General features: G+C 34.4%; 1 protein-coding gene across 1 annotated transcript; it reads right to left on the bottom strand.

The window, feature by feature from the left end:
- Window positions 1-6523: 6523 nt before the first annotated feature.
- Window positions 6524-18512, bottom strand: LOC110443118. The gene is made up of 12 exons (XM_021487119.1): window positions 18435-18512; window positions 14864-15132; window positions 14278-14355; window positions 14015-14124; window positions 13611-13712; window positions 12484-12560; window positions 12115-12233; window positions 11524-11583; window positions 10590-10639; window positions 7635-8396; window positions 7169-7250; window positions 6524-6655 (listed from the first exon to the last, which is right to left on the bottom strand). The coding sequence occupies exons 2-12, from the start codon at window positions 15029-15031 to the stop codon at window positions 6524-6526; spliced, it is 1740 nt and encodes a 579-aa protein (XP_021342794.1). The 5' UTR covers window positions 15032-15132; window positions 18435-18512.
- Between the last annotated feature and the right edge of the window lie 4463 nt (window positions 18513-22975).

The raw sequence follows: 22975 nt of genomic DNA on the forward strand, positions 1-22975 counted from the left end.
TCCCCCCCCCCCCCAGGAGGCGGTAGATTGCGCTCTGATGGAGGGGCAGGTGGTCGACTGTGTAAGTATAATCTTTGTATTCTTAAAGTTTAATCAGATATATATATATATATATTCCAAATCACCTATATTCAGTACCCCAGTTTATTTTCAATTACTGTCTGAATAGATATTTCATATCATATTAGATATTTTATATCTATTAAGGTCAATACTTGATAAATCAATTTATACTAAGTGGTTTATATTACTCGACCTCTGTTGTCACAGATTACACCAACTATCATTTCATTATTGATATCTATCAAGCAAGTGTATAAAATCATTCTGAAATGACTAAGGCTTTTGAGAACAATCTAACTACTGTTCTTTAGGAAAATGCCACCACAGAGGCCGCAATCACCACCACCACCGAGGCCGCCACCACAGAGGTCACCGCAGCCACCACCAGAGGTCACCACCGCCAGTACTGGTGTTTTACAACAGCCAAGGACGAATCGGACGAATGGGACGAGAATCGGACGCATAGACGAGATTCGGACGCATGGTGCGAGAATCGGGAGGCACAGACGAGAATCAGACGCATGGGACGATATTAGGACGAACGTACAAGTACCATATAAGCTGACATGCACTGCCAGCCATCAGTATATTCATGGCGCAGGCACACATCGAACACGTGAAGAGAGAAGACCTTATCGTCAGTGAAGTTACGCCTAAGAAGAAAGTCTGTCGTTTAGGGCTGACTCAAGAATTCATCGTGAAGAAAGTGAAAGGTGAGATCAAGATTTATATCAAAGACCAACAGAAGACTGTGTGTTTAACAGACCAAATGTTTAAAAAACTTCTTTTCTTATCAGAAAGCTTACTTCTCTAATTACCCACCCCCCAGGTGGCAACAACAAACACCACTGAGAATCACTTAAGAGCCAAAAAATCAATTCTACGACTTAATCTACCTTATTATACCAGTAAACTTCAATTAGCATTGAATTTTACAAAACACAATCTAAATCATAAATTCATGACCGAACTTAATGACGTACCAGCTAAATAATCTATGAATGGCTAACTTAATGATGTACAATCTAAATCATATTTGCATTGCCCAAATTACGGAAACACTCTCTAAATTAGCGAAGCACCATTTAAATTTAAAAACCATATCCAAGTTATCGGGACATGGACCAGTTTTCAGGAACAACAACCAATTTTCAGGGACAACAACCAATTTTCAGGAACATAACAATTCAATAAGATTGTGCCTTTGTTCCCGAAAACTGGTCGTTGGCGCCCGAAAATTAAGTCGTTGTCCCGCTCACTCGCACAGCGGTATTCCCTTTGATGTAGCCGCGCTCCGGCGAAGCCCCTACAGGTGAGGCAGTCTATAGTCCCTGCCTTGCTGGCCGTGTTGTCGGTATAGCTATGCAAACACGGCCGCTCTAATTCCGTAATCAAAACGATATAATAACACCGGTCGATAGTACACGTATATCTATTTCAAATGAAATAAATAAAGACCACGGAAATAATGCTTATTTTGTACTACGGCCCGGGTTAGGATCGAAATGAACAACCATTTGAGAATGATGCATCGCTCATATAATAATCAAAGACACAATACGAACGATAAGTACGTCCCGATGTCGTATATAGTTAAAGTAAGTTTCCAATACAGGAGTCGATAGTGCTTCTCTACACTGGACTAAAAAAAACACAATTGTATAATAAGTTAAAGTTCATTGTTATATAAATTTACCTTATAATTAAAATGAAGTTCTTCATTCTGCCAATGTTTATCTATTTTGTTCTTAAAAGTATTTAAATTTGGAGCGGATACATCCTCCGGAATACAACTTAAAACCAAAAATATTAAAACAGATGGTCTCAGCAGAGAAATGTACCCATCTCAGTTTAGAGTTGATCTATAGTTAAAACATTTTAATTCTGTGTGAACTTCTGTATGTACTGTTTGACATTTGCAAGACGTTTACTGCTTCTTTAGTTTAAAACATGTTACAAAAGGTTATTGGCTGCCGTCTCTTTTGAGGCGAAATGTAAATATTATACACCGAGCGTGCTTACCTTCTTTTAATATCATATCTATCATTTATCCTTACCCCATCAGTATATATGACTCATGTTTGACACTGAATTATAATAAAAACTACAAACGTATATTGGTATTAAAATTGCATATATTTATTATGTAAATACTGCATGATCGACACGCTGAAGTCAGAACACAAGTTCCTTTTCGTCGTCTTCCGGCTATTGGATGTAAGATAGCATTTCCGTTTCTAAAGAAACACAACTTTAAGGACTTCCCACCCTTCGTAATACACATGCTTTACTTGTCGTATTTTCGTCTCGTCATTTACGTATTGCGTATCGGGCATTCCATTACCGTAGTGTTAATTATAGTAACACCGGGTAAACAATAAGTACACGTACGTGACGATTATATGTCAACACTCAATATCGAGACTACTTGGAAATGAAGCGTATGATACAAAGGTATAAATTGACTCATTGACATACGATCAGACGACTTCAGGAAGGTCGTTTATGAGGCGCATCGAATTCAGACTGATGTGTTTTATTTACACACCTGCACCTTTCACGTGCTAACACTAGTTCACAAGCTCGGGGTCGCTACGAGTTTTGTTGTCGAGTTACGCTCTGTAAGGCAATCATTTCACAAATGCTATAACAATAACTCTGTGAAAATAGTGTTTTATAAAATATCAAGATCCCTATAAATTGCTATATGTACCATGCAATAGCCTATGGTTACATATGTACCCGACATGTAAATATTCCTGGCGTAAGCGGGCTATGGAATGATGTCCAAAGCGTACGTGATTGAGAGTAATTTTAATCTATAAAAGAACAGTAAATAGACAGTTTTAATATCATAAATTCACTTGTTTCCGTCCTTTTTTGGTGAAGTCAAGAAAATAACTCATTTTATATATTATATCCCTCTATAAAACATTCCGGGTTTTTTCAAGGTAGACAACTCTCATCAGGATCTAAATGATTGTAAAATGTCAAATAAATGAATTATTAAGGCTTAATGTATATTTGGTTCAACTTATCACTCTTATTTTTATTAAACTATGTGACCTGTTTGCTTTTAGCTTGTATATATAACTACTTTTATCCATACAATTTCAATAAAAAGCACTTTGTGTAACGCGTTTAAGATATTTTATGATACATACAATATTTGTAGGGTTGATTAGCATTGTTTCCTTTCATTATTTAATGGTTGTAATAGTTTTGAACAATGCAACTCGCTCAAAAAATGTGAAAGTGGTAAAATTTACAAAAATTCAATTTTTCGTCTTTTTTTACCAAAAAATCCCCAGTTTATCGGAATGTGTCGATTGTCATAAAATCGTCTCTACATTGTGACATAACCTTCATGTGTAACTTTAATTGAATTCTGTTGGTTAATTGTAACAGGTAGGAGCCTCTTTAAAACGAAATAAGTACTGAACCCCTCAGCCTACAAGCTGATACTAAAAAAAATCCTCCCACCCGTTCTTAATGGCGCGAACGAGGGATTCTCCGTCAAAATAAAAAGGCTCACAGGTACCTGGGGTCGAGACGGCTTTTTTTCTCCATTTCATTCTATTTATTTTGCAATAGAACGTATTCCAGTCTCACAGTGCAAGGAAACGACAATAGCACTAAAAACTGAAGTTCGAAATAATGTCCCGCCGATATAACACGTTCAAATAATGTTGTTTTTTAATTAAACATTTCCTTTTTTTAAAGGCAAGGTACCATCACAGTTACCGACAAAGGCTTGCAATATATAATATAGAAGGAACCGCCAGAATCTTAAAATAGAAGTGACATTTGTGCTGAATCTTTAATTACCGGTCCTCGCATAATTTTTTAATGAAAACGTGCCACTTTTATTGAATAAACAACAGCTACATGGATTCACAATTACCTCGGTCACTAGAGATGTTTGAAGTCAAACGTCAGCCTCTTAAATTACAGGCCAGGCCAATTAGCAGCATATAGGCCTATAGGCCAGCCGATATTGCGGGGCATGGCTTGGTGACTTGCTCACCGATGTGTGAACTGTTAAGCACTTAAATCAGTTATCCCACGTCCAGTGGGGGCTAGTTGCTAATTAACATGTGATGACAGCTGACATTAACATTAAACAGCAACATTATAGCCATATATATATATATATATAGATTCATTACAATCGAAAACATGGTTTACCGAAACGGAAATGTTGGAGGCGACTATAAAATCGAAAGCGGACGCTGAAATTGAATCCGGAATTCATTCTCTTGCCGTCGGGTTGGGATTGAGTGTCAAATAACATTAACAGAAGAAAATAGGTTTCCGAGAATTGGATATATAAAAAAGTAGTTATTGGTTATTTTTTTCCCAAACAAATTAATATTAAATATTTCTAACCTGGGTTAACAAGAACATCCCTCTATAATTTTTTTTTTTAATTATTCTTATTTTTTGCCATTTATGTGATTTATTTACTTTTAAATGTTGATTGCTTTATCTGGACCATGTAAACCTTCCTAAAATCCTTTAAAATATCAGTAAATCTTCAATTTTGGCTCTAACAAATTAAATAGAGACTTCATAATAACACAAATGATCAAATACTATGGTATATGCTGTATTAATGTTTCAAATATCTCACAAATTTCTCACTAATTCAGAGAAAAATCTCACTAAAAATAATCACTAAACTCGCTATTTTGCACCGGAAAGTTATGGCATGTATGAAGTGGGTTGATTTGGTATGTAATGTATAAAAAGCTGTATTTGATGAGAGGGTATAATTGTACAAGTGTGCAATATTTTGTTGAATATATAGGTAAGTGGTTGTTATGTTGGGGTTTTTTGGTATGGTACATAGGTGTGCTTGGTTGTATGTAGGTTTGCCGAGTTAATTATTTCTATAATAAAGGAAATATCTTATTATTTCATTATCTGATTAAGTAACCAGCATCCGTGGAGAAGTTGATTTGTACTTTTGTTTTATATAAATCATAGTATAATCTGTGTTTAACGTTGAAAAAGTGTCTCATAGGTCAACTTGTATCAATTTTGTTTTTATTATTTTATTATTATAAGGGTTAATATATATAAGACATCCAATCGACACTAGCCTATAATAACAGTTGATCATGCCGTGTACACAAACGCTGACAGTACAACTGCCATGGAGTTTGATTGGCAGATGTATTGTCAAAAGTGAAATTTCTTTGTACAATATGCATGTCAGTTATAGCCAGCCAAACTCCTTTACTACCCATCGCTAGCCGTGCTTTTTATCACTCGAACATAATTTCACGAGCTGAAAGCAGCCAAGAAGATTGCTGTTTCAAGATGGAACCACCTGACGACTGTCATCTTTGTTTATGTCCAATATGTAATGGTAGAGGTGTGCCTTTACGTGTATTGCTGAAGCACATCAATAAGATGTTGGAAAGTGGCGACATGGTATGTTTGTTTGAATGCAATCTAAATTATAGATAAATATATATAGCTTCATTGTCAAATGGCACAGGTTCCAACCCAGCGAGAAAATTATATCTCAATTTCATGTTTAAAACCGGTTAATATTGTTTCCTGTGTTCATCAAGAGGATGCAAAAAATTATTTCTTTGTTTATTGCATAAAACCTTCCCCACCCCCCACACCCTATTTTTATCAACACATTTTAATTTACAGGTTGAAGATTGGATGCTGAACTACATGACCCCTCGACCAACTTTAGAAAAGTTAAAGGTAATGTTTCTTTTTATTGTAGGTTTAACTCAACTCTGTTTCAAATTCAATACATTTTATTGCTGCATATAAATATGATTTTTTTTCATCAAACAGGCAAGAGTCTACATGAGTAATTCCTTATCCTGGTTACAACAATTGGTATAAATGTAAATTCCTTTACTGCGACAGATAAAAGGGTTTCGAATTCAATACATTTTATTGCTGCATATAAATATGATTTTGTTCAACAAACAGGCAAGAGTCTACATGAGTAATTCCTTATCCTGGTTACAACAATTGGTATAAATGTAAATTCCTTAACTGCGACAGATAAAAGGGTAATAAAAAACTATCAAATTATTACTATTTAGAAAAAAGTTCCTAAAAAGTTTCCAATCCTTTTGATATAGTGCAATTCTTTTACCGTTAATAAAGTTATGTTCTAGCTGAAAAAGTACATATACATACATATTCCAACACTTTCACACTGCTATATACATGAGCATCCCTCCTTATACACAAATACCCCTGAATACCTCTACATACACACCTAATAATAAATACAGGCACTCCCCTAAATCACACTCAACTGTTATATATCTATTGAGAGAGTATTAGTCTCAACTTATTTTGAAATTATAAAATTTAATTACAATCACAAAATGCAATCTTAAAATGTAAAAAGTTGACAGAAGACGGACGACACTATTTCTTGAAAATATAATGACCTCGTCTGTCCATTTTTGGTTGGCTAGAACTCTAGCATAATCAGATCCTCTTTTTCGACAATGCAGATGTCCTCAATATGTGGCCAAACCTTGATTGCAGAATTGGTTGTATCTTTTAAAAATTTAACCAGAATTTCCGGGTCTTTCTCCATCACCTGTAATACACAAGAGAAATACATTCAGTTTTATCTTGCTACTGCACAGCAAAGTATCATAAAGTTTATTTACTTTAAAACAATTATGAAACAAGTTATTTCAACTTATATTAATCACGCTTGTTGACCCTGATGTTAGCGCGCAGGGGATCTTATTGTGAGAGGAATTCAGAGTACCCAGAGAAAACCCATGTGGTCGGGCAGGTGATATGATACCAAAGTATTTTCAAAGGGAAATAATTACCCAATGCCAATGTACAGAAGGGAAAAATCACTCACAATAGTAACAATGACAGTACTAGATTAGTAACAACTATTCCATGAGCTAACAACTCTAATTTTCTTATCAAAATGGTGTTGCTCCTTTTCTCAGAAAGATGATAACATAACAGCTTTTCAGATTTTAAACTCTATTTCATAAAACATCAGACTACTACTTTTGTATCTCAAGTAATGGTCATGTAATGGCAAAATGTTTCAAAACATATACATGCTTGTTATTCAGGAACTTACCATTCCGGAAAAGTGTTGAATAGATATTCTCTTTCCTCTTGCCACCTCAAATTTCACTTTCACAAATTTTCCAATCTCCAGCCTGTGAATAAATTAAAGAAATGATGAAAAAAATACCTATTATTGGTGTGTGAGATTAATAGATAAGGGTTGTTCACTCCCGTGGTCTACTTTAGGCACAGTGACCGTACACACGTTTTTACATCTGTATTTGAAACTAACATATCACTGTATTCATGTATAACCAATAATTTCAGTGACATTTCCATGTCAAAATTCAGAAAGATTAGAATTATGTATGCCAAGAAAGTCTCCAGAAACGCATGAGTGATAGACCGACACTGTGATAACCAAAGTATAGGGCACCCATATATCAAAAGCAGGGCCCTGAATTTCAACTATAAAATGCTAAATTTTGCTGTCAGATGAACAAAATGGTTAAGTTCAGACAAAATGTTAAATTTACCTTTGTTTGCTAGAATGGTCTCCCTTGTCTTCTGCCGCAACAATATTTTGGTTGTCATCATCACTATCCTCCTCCTCACCATCCTCTTCATTTTCCGCCTCCTCCACACAGCCAAAATCCATTGCCTCACCATCCTCTCCATTTTCTTCCTCATCCTCCACACAGCCAAAATCCCTTATCTCGCCATCATCTCCATTTTCCTCCTTCTCCACAGGGCCAAAATCCATTGCCTCGCCATCATCTCCATTTTCCTCCTCCACACAGCGAAAATCCATTGCCTCGCCATCATCTCCATTTTCCTCCTTCTCCACAGGGCCAAAATCCATTGCCTCGCCATCATCTCCATTTTCCTCCTCCACACGGCCAAAATCCCTTGCTTCGCCATCATCTCCATTTTCCTCCTCCACACGACCAAAATCCCTTGCCTCGCCATCATCTCCATTTTCCTCCTCCTCCTCCACACGGCCAACTTCCCTTGCCTCACAATCATCTCCATTTTCCTCCTCCTCCACACGGCCAAAAACCCTTGCCTCACCATCATCTTCATTTTCTTCTTCATCCATCCAACCAAAACCCCTTGCCACGTCTAGATGCACCAGATCATCAGGGTAGTTGGTCATGTCCCCATTATCAGCCTCCTGATTTGCTCCTCCATCCTGATGGTTTTCGATATCCATTCCATCGTCATCATCATTTACACCTTGGCGGTTTGCTTCATCATTTGCTTCCTGGTTGCCTCTTCCCTGGGCTTTTGAATTGCGTCTAAAAGGCACACAAAAAATGTGATAATTATGTTGTGGGACCACTATTGTGCAAGAATTTGTCACATTAATATTTTTCAGCTGTTGTCACACTATTATTTTACAGCTTAACTTCTCATACCCTACTCTAGTTGAGGACTTTGACACAATTTGTATTAAACATTGCCTTTCATATAATAGATATCACTTGGCCGTTTTATTCTGATCTCAAACTCGTGTCAAGAAACAGATAAATCTGCCAGGATGCAACCTTTGTTAATAATAAAACAAGATTTAAATCCTCCCTTCATGAACCTTGCACTTGACAGTTGTCATTTTCAAGAAACATTTCCCCTCATCATGAATAACACTACAAGTGTAAACTCGTGTAAACTCCAGTCTTGAATTCTTTCATTGCTTTTCTTCAAGATGTTAGGTAAATACTAGGGTGGCAACTAATTTGCTGTTATTAATTGTGAGTGACCTTGACTATTGCTATGAAACATTTGACAATGAGATTCATCAGTTTAGAATCTATAATAAATGCTAACTTTGTTTTTAACAATAACAGTACTTGTAAATTGAAAATTATGCAATTGATGAAGATTTTGAAAACGTCCTTTTCCTTTGTCAAACAAAGAGTGCAAATAACATGTGTCTTGCCCCAACAATTTCTGACAGCTTACTGTCTTGCCACAAAGGACTGATGACTAACTTTTCTCAATAAACAGTAAAAACAATTTCATAAAACACACTGTATTGAGGATTATAAACGTGTACAGAAAGTATCAACTTGTTACTATATTAAAACTTGTAATGCAATTACAGTTTTAGTGATAGATCAAGTGTCAATAACGGTGAAAGTTTTATGTTGCATGCAGCGAAGAAATTCATATTTTTAAAATCCTGTTACACTAGATAAAAACAAGATTTGAATGTGATTTAAACCTCAGAAGAGCAGATCCTTAATATTGTTCTGATACTTGTCTCTGTAGCTAATAGAATTTTGATATAATGGAGAGCTATAACAAAAATATTTTTGACATTGATTTCAATAATCAAACTTTGTGTACGATGTGGAGTATAAAACCTCAACAATCATTAAGGGCAAATTATCTATTTATGTAACAAATATTTGTAGTAATCTATATGTCTTTTACTAATGAAACAATTTATGAGAGCATCTTACATTTAAAACGAACAATTTAAATATACATGCCATAGTGCATCAATGTGCGAAATTGCAAACATTTTTATGACATTCTAGAAAAATGTGTCAAACTGATCAATAGACACAATATCTATTTCACTTCATGTATGCAAGAGTCTATCAAACTGATTTATTTTCACATTTTTTTTTTATTCATTAACACTTTTAAAAGAAGTACATGTAACAACTAGCACTCTAAGCTGAAGGCTAACTGATACCCCCTGCTCCAATTTAAACCAGAACTGCAAGGTAAAGGCTAACTAAGGCAAAGTATCAGTATTGCAAAGCAATCCTAAGTCCCCCGCCAATAAAGATTTCTTTATTTACTGTACACTTAATTTAGTATATAAGTCAGTGACATACTGACTGTACTTTCTGTGCCAAAACATACTTGTATACCAAATCCTGTTAGCCTAGATTAACCACCAAAAAATATGTCAAAAACAAACTTTTTCAGAGGCTGAGGTAAAAGGTAAAACAACATGTCACACTGACCTACTTTTTGTATTTGACATTTCATCATCCAATACACAGTTACATAAACTTTATTCTGATTATAGGAATAAACATATTCTTCTGCTGTCAGTTTTATAACATAAATTAAAGTTCAGTAACAATTTAGGGCAAACTAAGATATCACTCTCAAGCGGCCATATCCCAAAATTGGAAACATGGGAGAAAAAGGTATGTTTCACACAAAAAGTGATTCTTAATCGAAATGAAACAAATGAAATAATAAATAGGAAGTACACAACCAGATGATGTCAGGACAAGGATTTTTTCAACAAAGTGCCACAACTCCGTATAAAGGGTCAGAATGAAAATATAATACCTGGTTGAACAACAACAGGTGTAGGGGTATAAATAATGGATATTTTGGTTTGTTGTGTTAATTACTACAGAAATAATGTAGAGGAAAACCAGATTGTTTCATCATTTTCTACACTACCCAAAGTATTTGTTTATTATTCAAAATGATGGAACAAAAAACTTTACTATATTTACCTTATTTCCCTTTGGATCTGCAGTCGGATAGTTTTTTCAGCTAGAACATTCTGAAATAATAAAGTAATATATAATAACCATGCAAGTAATTTTATAAAAAAATACTACAAATACACATTTCCTTTTCTCTGATATGACCTTTGACCGAGGTGAAGGTCTTGGTGTCTTAGATATGATGCTGGCACTGTTCAAATTTTGTCAATGTTCAAGGGTTTAAAATTTACATCCAATACACTTCCTTATGAAAAATTTACTTTTTATTTGACATCTGACGTCGTTATGAGGGTCTAGTGACTTACATACAGAACATTGTATACCCGTGGATGGTACTTAAAAGTGTTGTTAATTTCATCAAGATACCCGAGACAATTTAAAATTTATGTTATTTCAGTGCACTTCTAACCTGTATTTTATTTAACTCATTTAAAGTGATATCAAAAACAAAATTATATCAAATAAAAAAACATGAAAACCAGAGGATAAATCAGGAAAAGTCATGGTTTTGTTTGAGTTGATATGATAAAAGACTATATAAAAAGAATCAGAAAAAAAACATATCTACCATGTTAAAAGTTAATTTACCCCTTATCCCTCAAGTACGGTTTAAAATGTATGGCCAAGACAAGTTGCGATTTAATAGAAAAACCAAAATAGTAAAATCAGATAAGGAAGAATCAGAAGAACCAGTACTAATAGAATGTGTCTCCCTTCATCAAAATGGAAGACATAGCAAGCCTTTTACAAGTATAACATTCCCCCTTTACCAACTTTTGTTTTGATGGTATGATTAAGGAGAGGTTATTATTTCAATGTGAAACTAATTTAAAAGTGGAATTACTAATAATTTGCCTACATTTGAACCAGACTTTTCAGCATCATATTATAGGCATAAACTAGGAGCCATAAATCAAAATTAGAACTTAATTTAAATTACCTCTTGGTACAAAGCCACTTTGCAAATGTCATCCACAGGCCAAATGATGGTATTTCCTTTCTGAAAAAACACATCCCATACTGATTGATTTTTTTGACTTAATTTGCAAATCAAACTAAATTATAAATTTCCCGAGGAATAAGAGGCTATGGTTGCAATGCCAATTCAGAAACTTAAATATTGATCATTGGACCAGTACAATGTAATGTATCAAAAAGCTTGACCAAACATGACAGGCAATAAATAACACTTTCAGCCCATCAGACTTTACAGGTCATCTTCAATCCCAATGTATAAAAGTTCTTTAGGACATAAAATATACCTCTTGTGTATCTCTCTCGTATGTATCAACAAGGTAGACAACTTATATTATAACTTTCATTATCAATGCACTAGACAGTTTTATAAAGTATAATCAGTCCAAGACCTAATGCATACCCGAGGATTTGGTAACATATAAACTAAAAGGTGTTTAACCAGTCAGAGTAATAGGAACCGACATACATTACTGACATATGCAAGCTTTCCCCTGTTGACATGGGCCCTATTTCGATCAGAATTTCTTATATCATGATTCTTTTATGCACTCACCTTGATCTGGGCCCATGTTCTCCTATCTTTATTGTATGGTAAAGGATCTACTATGGATCCTCTCCTCGTCTTTCTCAAAATGAGATGGACATACTTGTCTTTCAATGCTTCTTCCATATCTGGATATCAAAATGCCCAGTATTAAATCAGTGTTTCAGGTAAAATTTAACCCTAGTTTGTAGTTATAAAACCTATACAGCATTTTTCTATTAAGACAAACATAAATCTTTCATTATCCTCGAAACATCGTAACATGACTTTGTTTTCCTTTTATGAAAACTGTATATTTTTAAACATTTATCAAGGCATTTCCCTGGATAAGGGAACATGCAATATATCATTGAAATATTGAATCGCTCATAAACATACCATTTTTCACAACAGGGTAGCTTATAACAGCTGCTATTGCCACAGCATGACCGTCACAGAAAAGAGATACTTCAGTACTGAAAATTGAATAAATATACAATATCATTTCAGGGTTAATACAATAAGAGATCAGTCTAAAAATGTAGGAGGAGAGGAGATCTTCGGACAAAATTGAAATACTGAAATGTACAAAGGGCAATAACTTTTTGGAAAAATTGTTAAATCAAAATTCTTTTTAATGGAGACGCAACTTCATATCATGATTATAATGTAAACCAAGTTTCAAATAGATTGGTTCGAAAAATGTAGGAGGAGATTACCGGACAAACAAAGTTTACGCCGGCCGGCTGGACAACGCCATACCATAATACTACCTTCAAATTTGACGGTCACATAAAAATAGAAAAAAGTCATTTCTAACAACTCTCCGACTAGAACTGTTGTAAGAATAGCAGATTAATACCCCCACTTGTGCAAAGAACCATTAGAATATTTCTTTCCAGGGGGGGGGGCATAATTCCATAAAAAGAACAGGTAAAGCGAATTTAATATGAATGTATTACCATATATATATGGGATATAAGGGATCTGTCCTGAAGTGTCACATGGTCTTTGAAATGAATGACCCCCAAAGGACTTGTATTATCATATTATCAAAACAACAAGTTCAAACACTGCTATAGAAGGACAAGTACGAAACAAGACATAGATTTAGGAGGTAGCACCAATCTAGATTCTTGATTCACATCCACTTTATGGAAGGGGTCTGTTTACCATAGTGAAATCAGTGCATTTCTTGAGAAAAAAAATGTCTCCAGACAGGCGATAAGACATTCTATTAAAACGTAAAGCCCAATCCCACACAACTTTAGGTATTATATAACTGAATAACAAGTTTCCTAAAAATCTTAATGAAATATCACCATGTTAGAGTAATGCCTTTTTTTCCATTTATAGAATTAGTTGCTTTTGTATGGTGAAATGGAAACTAGGTCTCTCAGACAAATCTTATGAAATAAAACAAATTATTGCAAGCAATCCAAAGTCCCCAATTTGTTAACACAACCAAGACATAAATTGAACTCCAACGTTGTGTAGTTTTGTTTTCAGATGCAGATTATACTTACTTGTACTGCAGCTCCTCTCTGGGCACCGGTACTTGTTCAAACTCTAGCAGTTCTGTTGCTAGGAACTCTCGCCCTCTCTGGACAGGTGGATCGCTGTACAGCCTAACATAATGAGAAATAAACATGTTGATGAAATTTGAAGTTAAACACACTGAATTTCATGCTTTAGTTTAATGGCAGTGACTATTAATGAAGGACTTTTTTATTAACAGATTTTTTTTTTATATGCACAAATGATTTATTTTCTTACACATTTGTTAATATTTGTATTTGCTCTCTTTCTCTTGGCCCTCAAAGACATCTTAATCAAAGGTCATAAGGTATAATAATGAATAATAAAACAAATCATAACAATTTTTCAGACAGTCATTTATAGATGATGCACCTAAAAATACAAATCTTACTTGTCAGAACGTAAAGTTTTCAGAAACATCAAATGCCTTGATATCTTTTTTCTGATTGATTTTGCTGTTCCGGTACGTTCAAAAATCAAGTTGGGACACATCTGCTTTACCTGTCAAAATGAAAATAAAAATATTCAAGCATTGTACTTGGTATACTTTTTCACAAGATAATTTACAAGGTGGTAGACCCCTTTCTTGTATCATATAAACTTTTCTCAACATACTGTTTGAACATTTGAAACTTTTTTTGAGATAATACTCACAAACAACATCAGGTCTCTGACTTGTCGGTCACGCATCCCTTTGACATCATATTTCTGAACACCTCCTCTTATAACAGCCTTTAAAAAAATCATCTCTTTTATTTCTACAGTTGTTCCCTTGAATTCATTTTGAAAATAATGCTTTCATATTTAAACATGCATCTATATCTACCATTGATGACTTTAGATTTATTGTATCAATTTAGCTAATATGCCAAATTTGGTTTGTTAAGTGAAATTTTTAATTTTCCTTCATATTTTTTAACCAAGGTTTAATTATGTGAACACAATTACAATTTAGTGACATCCCTCCCAACAACCTAAAGATAACCTTAAATCAGAAATTTTAAATCAAATGAGCTTCTGCTAATATGATGACTTCAATTTGTTGGTATGTTATGTTTCAATGGTACAGAATGTTTGGTCAAAAGAACTTATCAAGAGCCCATGCACAGAACAAAAAACAAGAACTTTTGATGTATTATTTAAAACTAGTTAAAGTAACACTGAAATAATTGTCAGACAAAGAATAAATGTGACATTTTTTTGCATAAATTATAATAAATATTAATTTGTTTATACATACATTTAGGAAACTTCTTCCTTCCTTATATACCTTCCTGTCGTGTACGTTTGAATTTGGAACTTTCTCCAAATAGTGTCTCTCTTCAAATTCGGTACTGGGGGACAAGAATTCCAGTTTCCTTGGTACAGTTGTTGATGGTCTTGTGTTTGAAGGTGGTGGTGTAACCATGACCTGTGCTGGTGGATAAAATGTTGGTACAGGTAGAACATTAGGGCGCACTGGAAGGTTCAGCTCTGTATTGCCATAGAAGGCTTGTTGCTGGTAAAAGCCTGTAATACAATGAATGTAAAAATTTGATAGAATATGGATAAAATATAACACCGAAGAAATATTCGATAGAAACCAAAAATCTCTATTTTTCGTTATTTTTTTCCTATGAAACGAAAACATAAACCAAACTTCCAACTGAAATTGTAGTTTTTATTAAGCCTTAAATAAATAACTGATGTGTTTGCGTCACAAAGGAAATTGTCAACTTAAGTCATAATCAAAGAAAACATTGAAAAACAATTTGAAAACCATTGAATAAGCAAAGTAACTGTCAACAAGAAATGTCTCAAATTTTTCTCCCCATAAGATTGATCCTAATCAATACATGTTCCATAAAAATTCCCTATATCTTCCTTCCCAATATTCTAATACTTATTTTCTGCAGTGGAAATCCTGAATGTACTAATATTATTATTTTTTTATTACTCAAGGTAGTATATTAGTTTCAAGTCAATCCATTGTGGACGAGTCAATGGTAATGCTTCCTCCTCTAATAGAAACCACTTATTGAATAGGTCTTAGTAATATTATAAATATAGCATGCACTGATGTTAAAGATGCCTTACACAACTTGAAGACTGGTAAAGCTACTATAGTCCCAAAGTATTCAAGGAAGCCACAACATTGATTACTGAGCCATTATCTATATTTTTTAATAAATCCTCACCACAAGGAATATTTCTGTCATTGTGGAAAGAAGTCAATGTTTTACCTTTGTAAAAAATGGTTAGAAAGCTACTTAATAAATAGATCATAAAGTAATAATTAAATTCACTCTGACTGGGTGGAAATTAAGACTAGTTCCATAGGGTTCAATACTTGGACCGTTGTTGTTTTGATAGATTGTTTTATGTATGCATTTTTTTCTTTACAATACTAAGGCTGTCAAAATGTATTGGAAAATTCTGTATCACAATACACAGGCATATCATACTGTATCACAATATTGAAATAAAAAAAACATTGTATCTGTAAACTTATTAAAATACTACTGGTATCTACATCAGGAAAGGTTTTTAACTTGGCAAATTACTACAATGTCTCTTACTCCTGCTGGTGTCAGCTTGTCAAATTGGTACTTGCTGGGCAAGCAGAATTTTATTTCAGGCAAGTGAATCATTAGTTTCAACTTGCCCGGGGACTAGCATTATAAAAAAAAAAAATACATGCCAAAAATAATCCACTCATGATGGAAATCAATTAAAATTCTGTATTCTGTGTGATGCACAAGATATACAATTCAGTTTGATATGATGACAATAATTTCTTTCAAAATTTATACTTTGACAATATATCGGGATACTAATCCAAATTCATTCTTTCTGTATTGCTATTGATATTTTATTACCTCTATCCTGCTTATTGGGCTGTTGCTGTAATTACACCTGTACATAAAAAGGGTTTACACTGATCCTAACAATGTTAGGAGTATATTTATAAGTAAAGTAAGCTGATTAGGAAAATTATTCACTTCTGTTTTAAATAATAATACTTTTTAAATGGTCAGAAACATATGATGTAATAATAACTGATGCCCAATTTGGACTTTTGGCTGTTCATTATAGATGCTTCAAATTGACCATCGGATATGTATTAGAAAAAAGCATTTGTGTGACTGTTATGATAGTGTATACCGTAAGCAGGGCTAACTGTAAACAGTGTTGTTTTATAAAATATCAGCAGCAACAATAACATGAACATAATTATGGAAAATGCAATAATCACTCACGTCACTGAACTGACGGAAAATTAAAACAAAATCAAACCAAGTATGATATTCATGTGGTAGTAAATTAGTTACAAGTGGGGGAATTTTTAACTGAAATAGGGGGAAAATAAGCTGAAATATGGGAAAACTGCCAAAATTGGAGAGGGGTATTGGCCCACATGCATTCCCGCATAAAAAAGGCCTGTTATATACCATTGAATATATCAACGAAATATCACATTTATTAAACTTGAATCCGTACATCGACCCATTCTTTGACTGTAGAATTGAAACTGTTTTATCAAGCTTGTACACTGTATTGGGGGGNACGAAAACGAAGTTGAAGACTTTGAGCTACCAGCTATAGAAGATAGTATGTACATTGTATGACATCATCTTAAACGGTACAATTACTGAAATAGAAATAAAAAGGCGGTAATAATAATAATAAAGCGTGTGGAACGGACAGGATTCTCGATGAATATTTGAAAACTACTATTGACTGTTTTTTACCTATGTATATGTAAAACTTTTTAATGTAATTCTCGACACAGGTATAATCCCAGAATCATGGACTATTGGGTAAATTACACCAATTTATAAAAATAAAGGGGATGTAAATGATCTTGATAATTATAGGGGAATTACTCTGATCTCTTGTCTCGGTAAGTATTGGAGAGAGTTTACTTTGTGTTTCTATAATTATACAGTGGTTTATGCGAAAGGAAGGGATAAGTGACTGGTTAGTTTGATTTTTCCATGAGGCCCTCCAAGGGATAACTGTTGTGATGACCCACAGTGTATTTTCTGGATCACCGAGATACGTGTTATCGAAGTCTGTGGATTTACATAATTTATAATATTACCGGATTCAATAAAATGGTATGATTTAATTATATTGCTGAATTAAAGATTATTTTTGTTTTTCAATGCAAGATTTAAATTAGTACTTATATGAATAACCGGCCTCCTCTGCTCCGGCAACATATATAAAAAAGGAAAGGTTTGTCCCTTGGTGTAGGGAAGGTGTTTAGCCACGTACATGTACCATCTGTACCAGCCACATATTGGCAAGTGTGCAATTAACTTCTAATGATGAATAATTACTGTTCAATAAGTTTGAATACTGACTTAAAAATCATATAAATTGGTTTCATAGTGCGGTTAGAAGTAAGAAGTTGCCTGACCGCCCCTCTCTGGGGGCCCCTTTGGAAACCGTTTCGTCTCGCTCGCACCACTTAGTCAGGTGACGTTATCGGCGCTATTTTTAGCAGGGCTTTCCCGAACAATTCAAGTGGTCCAACTGGACATTTGGAACGGACTATGGATATGGGGATAGCTTGGTAACATGCTCGGAAGTGCATAATAATTTCGGTTGCCAATACACGTGTATACACATAATTAACCAACATGCATTATTACAAATTACATCAAATAGTACTCAAAATCTCGAACCGACCCCATTTGGCTGAACACAGAACTTTTTGGTGGAAAACACAAACGCCAGAGTCCTACGAAATCTTTAAGATATCTACAAACGGGCAGGGCAATAGGTCTAGTTCATAATATCATTTTCGTTGCTAAAATGATTACCTGCAAAAACATCGTGACTTCACCCAGGATCCCATACAGAGAGAGATAACCAACAGACTCTTTTCAAATTACTGTTAGGGATACAAGCATGCATGGGTGCACGCGCGCGTAAAAGCGGTCTTCATAAAGAGTGCAAAAAAGGGGAGCAACTAGTTAATTACACCATGGTTCATTTCAGGTGTCATACCGCCGTCTTCGATACAATATTATGCCGTGGTCATCATTACACAGTGACGTTATGATTTTTTTTTTACGTTCGAAAACAAAGCAAGTTAAACACGGACAAAATATATCTTTGGAATTTATAAGTGGCATTTTAGTAATCGTTTCGATAATTCATTATTCAAAAGAGTCCAATATATTACATTGAAATTCTGTAAAACTACCTCACAAACTCGAGAAAAAAGTTTTATTTACCAATAATAATTTTGAGGAAATTGATTATATATTGTTGAAGAATCCATTTTAAATAAATAACTATTGAAAATGAGATACAGACCCCGTACTGTGAACCTCAACATTCCAAGGTAAAGTTATCTGGGTGGTCATTTTTAATGGTAGTTGCCCCGAGGCTAGTTTGGCCCGATCATCTAATTGAAAAGGGGACACTGCTGGCTGATGGAAGGGAGTTCAAAGTAGGGGTTGGAGGTCGGTAATTAACGAATGCATATAACGATCAGATGTCTGACCCCCGTTGTTTTAAGCTGGTACAGGTAAATTGTATGCTCGAGGCGATGCAGGCACTTACAATAATTATTGTTGGCTAACCCTTGGGCGACATAACGACGCAACAACAAATTTCGAATTTTATATATAGACAAATATTTTTGGACGAGACCAAATGTAATTAAGTTTTATGAATTGATGAATACTACTAATATAAAAAAAAACTGAAGAAACTTTGTACTTTTGTTAGAATAATTAATAAAAAATATTTGACCTCCTCGATATAAATGTGTATATATTATGAAACAGTACTGTGTACTACCGACTACGAACACTACAATTACTACTACATAATATATTGTAAATATGTTTCTCTATACATTGTATTGTGAAAGAGAATAAAGTTGAATTGAACTGAAATTCAGATAGATTGCTTTCACTTTGTCACTAAACTTGGAATTAAACATTATAAAGAAACTGATACCTGATCGAATTGAACTGAAGGCAATAAAGAAAAGAATCGGTGAACCTATCGAATCAAATTGTTGATGGCAATTTTCATCAATTGGGGATTGGGTAACACAAATACTAAACATTCAGACTAGTTCGGCGTTATTAAAAAAAAACTTGTTATCAACTAACTATTTCAACATGTGTGTATTTCATTATTTTTGCTATCTTTGGTTTATATTTAGAGCAGTGTGTATAGATCACGACACGAATAACTGTTGCAGTTCGTGCTATTTTGAAAATAAATGATGACGAGTTATTCATTCACAGAAAAATGTCTTTATAGATAATCTAAATGTAAGGAACACTGGTATGAATGAGATAATGTGCATTGGTCTTAGCAGCTTTATATGAAACACAAAGACAAGTGTCCAATTAAATCCAGATATTGGGCCAAGTTGTTCAAACTGTGATTAGCTTCATCACTGTTTAACGACATCTTTCAACCTTTACTAATTACTTCAATATACAAGGTAAAAACTCGTAATTTTACATGTACATTTAATCTACTAAATACTTTATATCTGGAAGTTTTGAACTAGGTTGATTATTGTTTCAAAGATACACAAAAGTTGAAATTTGCGCTAATCACCCTTTGAACAACTGGGCCCAGGGCAACTAGGTGACATCAGTTCGAATATCCGATTAATTTGAGGGACAACAGCCTAACTGGAATTACTGAGTATTATATTGTTGGTTCAACTTGAAATACTAAGTAAAAGTATAAATATCATTGAAATGGAAATTTGAACGAGTCTTTGTTACAATGGAAGTTCGAGTCTAAATGTAGGATTTGAAGAAAACTTTAGAAAAAAAATCTTGGGACGAGGGGGACCTTCCGCCATCCATTCAGTCTAAAGATATATTCCCCTAAACAAGCCCTTAAATAATCCCGTATCTACCCATATGCATTCGGTTTCAAAGCGGAGACACCTACACACTGTTCAGTTATTATATGTACTGATAATTAAAGTACTTCTTTTTTTTATTAATGTACTATGATACCTTACAGTGTATTTTATGACATTTAATTTAAAGCGTTATCCTTTCAAAAGTCTGTTATCATCGCCAAATACTTATTTTACTTATTATGGGTATGTATAGTATGTTCGCTGTCTATAATCAACAACCCGTCCCTGCAGGTAGGGCGTAAGAATTGTACCTGCTGCCCCCAATCGCATGATCGTAAGAGGCGACTAAATTTGGAACCTTATCTCTTCTCTCCTTTCTAAATAACTTTCTTCTTCCTAATGTCTCCCTTGACAATGCCTCACTTTTGGCCATTTGTTGAGCGTTCGCCCCTGTGAGGAAGGCTTTGGGTTCTGTCCCCTGGCCGAGACATACCAAAGTCTTTAAAAATGGTAGTTTCTACTCCTGCTTAACGCTCAGCAAATTAGGAGTGGGACGACTGGTTCGCCCGTTGTCAGTATAATGTGACCGGGTGAGGCGTCCTGCTGGGTGTCTTCGGCAGTATGTTTCAGTGAGGTAGCACTATAAAGTCGGCATCAGTTCCGCGCTATCACAAGGAGATAAACACGAACATATCGCAGCCTCCCAAAATACACACGCATACACTACACGCATGCATCTTGCACACAGGGGAGGCCGTCCTTAAATGACCTTAGCTGTTAATAGGACGTTAAACAAAATCAAACAAACAAACAGACTATAATCAACAGGAAATCAACAAAAATAAGTGCAAGAAAGTGTTATCTTGTCATGTTTATAGATAGATAAGTACCTGCAAGTGAAATGCCTATAAATATACAAATAGGTCAAAGATATCACGCGCCTCGCCTCCATTATAAAATCAAAAAAATATTTATGTAGAAATCCCACGACAAAGATTTCTCGATATTAACGTATGAAAACATAGTAAATGTATTTTGACTCACCTGTCCAAGGGTTATGTGAAGGATCTTGCATGGTGACGTACGGAGTCTGCATCTTTGTCTGAAGGCTGCAAAGTCTTTCAGCACGTGTGGCTAATTGCGGACACGAGTTCAATATATACTATATGGACAAATCCCATTGGTCAGTTTACCAAATAACTCATAGATCATAGTAGAAAAAACACTCATCACAATATGCAAACAGGTGTGAATGGATATACCAATGTATTGTATAACTAGTAAACAACACGGGTACATGTATGAATAGAGTTGGATTTTTTTTATGCATTTGCAGGTAACTGCCCGGTAGTTGCCGGTAGCCGCAGGTAAAAGGACCAGCAGGTGTGATCGCACCACCCGCTGGTATCCATAGGCGTAGACTTTTCAATATACGGTGTATACATTTACCTGTGTATCTACAACGCACGTCTTGAAAAGAGTTGTCACTTCTAACAGGTAAAAACTTTGATGGAACCAAAATATGACAACTCGGCTTCCCGCTTTAAATCTTGTATAGTACACCATAATAAAATATTGATGTTTATTTTAAATATAACATGTGATCATGATTTATCTGTTATAATATATCTTATGTTTAAAGCTTAAAATAATTAAATAATCTTAACAACGACTATTGAATCATTAATAATAGATAATTTGATGTGTATACCCCACTCTCCTATTCCTGCAAATTTTCATCGTATTTTTTTATAAACAAAGAATATCATATTTTCCAACAAACTGATGGTTCCTTAACAATCTAATTAAAATCAGATCTCTCATTACACCACGTTATAATTAGATTGGTTCCTTAAGTAAAAGTTATTAGTATGTATACAACTTGTAGCAACGATCATCTTTTAAATAACACACACATATATATAGTGCATCATCACGAAGACTTTGTTTATCGCTCATACAAAATTACCACGGCAAAGATAGTTGGTAATCGCTTACAATTACAAGCCTTTAACTCATTCACCCCTAAAGACACATTTTAACTCTTCCATTTTAAAGGTTGGAATAGTTCATTATGAAATTTCAGGGGTGAATGAGTTAATGCCCTGAATCTTTTTATTGCATTACGTCATAATTCTATAACCAAGACTTTCTAATTTATTCCCTACAGATTTCCGCAGTGCTTGAAAAAGTTAATGATAATCAACTGTATTTGCCTTGTATGTGCCGGTAGAAATAAAAAAAACAACACAAATGTACAATTACGACAGGTTGTTTATATCTTATCGAATCAAAATACAATTTGTGTATTAAACACTCTATTTATTGACTCGATGAAATAGCAAAAACAAATGACAAAGGAAGAATTTTGTTTTACTCTTGTCCGGTCCGGGCCTCGAACTCCCGACCTATACGGCACGTAATCGCCTCGCCTGTATTCACCTACATAGATATTCTTAGTGGGGCATATAAAGCTATTAATTGCATTTTGAATCTCATAATCAAACATGATTT

Source organism: Mizuhopecten yessoensis, unplaced genomic scaffold, assembly GCF_002113885.1.
Source record: "Mizuhopecten yessoensis strain PY_sf001 unplaced genomic scaffold, ASM211388v2 scaffold716327, whole genome shotgun sequence".
In the NCBI taxonomy this organism is placed as follows: Eukaryota; Metazoa; Mollusca; class Bivalvia; order Pectinida; family Pectinidae; genus Mizuhopecten; species Mizuhopecten yessoensis.

Coding starts and splice junctions, on each gene's coding strand:
- LOC110443118 (XM_021487119.1), bottom strand. CDS start 15,031: ATGGTTACACCACCACCTTCAAACACAAGACCATCAACAACTGTACCA. Junction 12,234..12,483: donor CTACCCTGTTGTGAAAAATG/GTATGTTTATGA, acceptor TTTGATATCCAG/ATATGGAAGAAGCATTGAAA. Junction 10,640..11,523: donor AAGTGGCTTTGTACCAAGAG/GTAATTTAAATT, acceptor TTATTATTTCAG/AATGTTCTAGCTGAAAAAAC.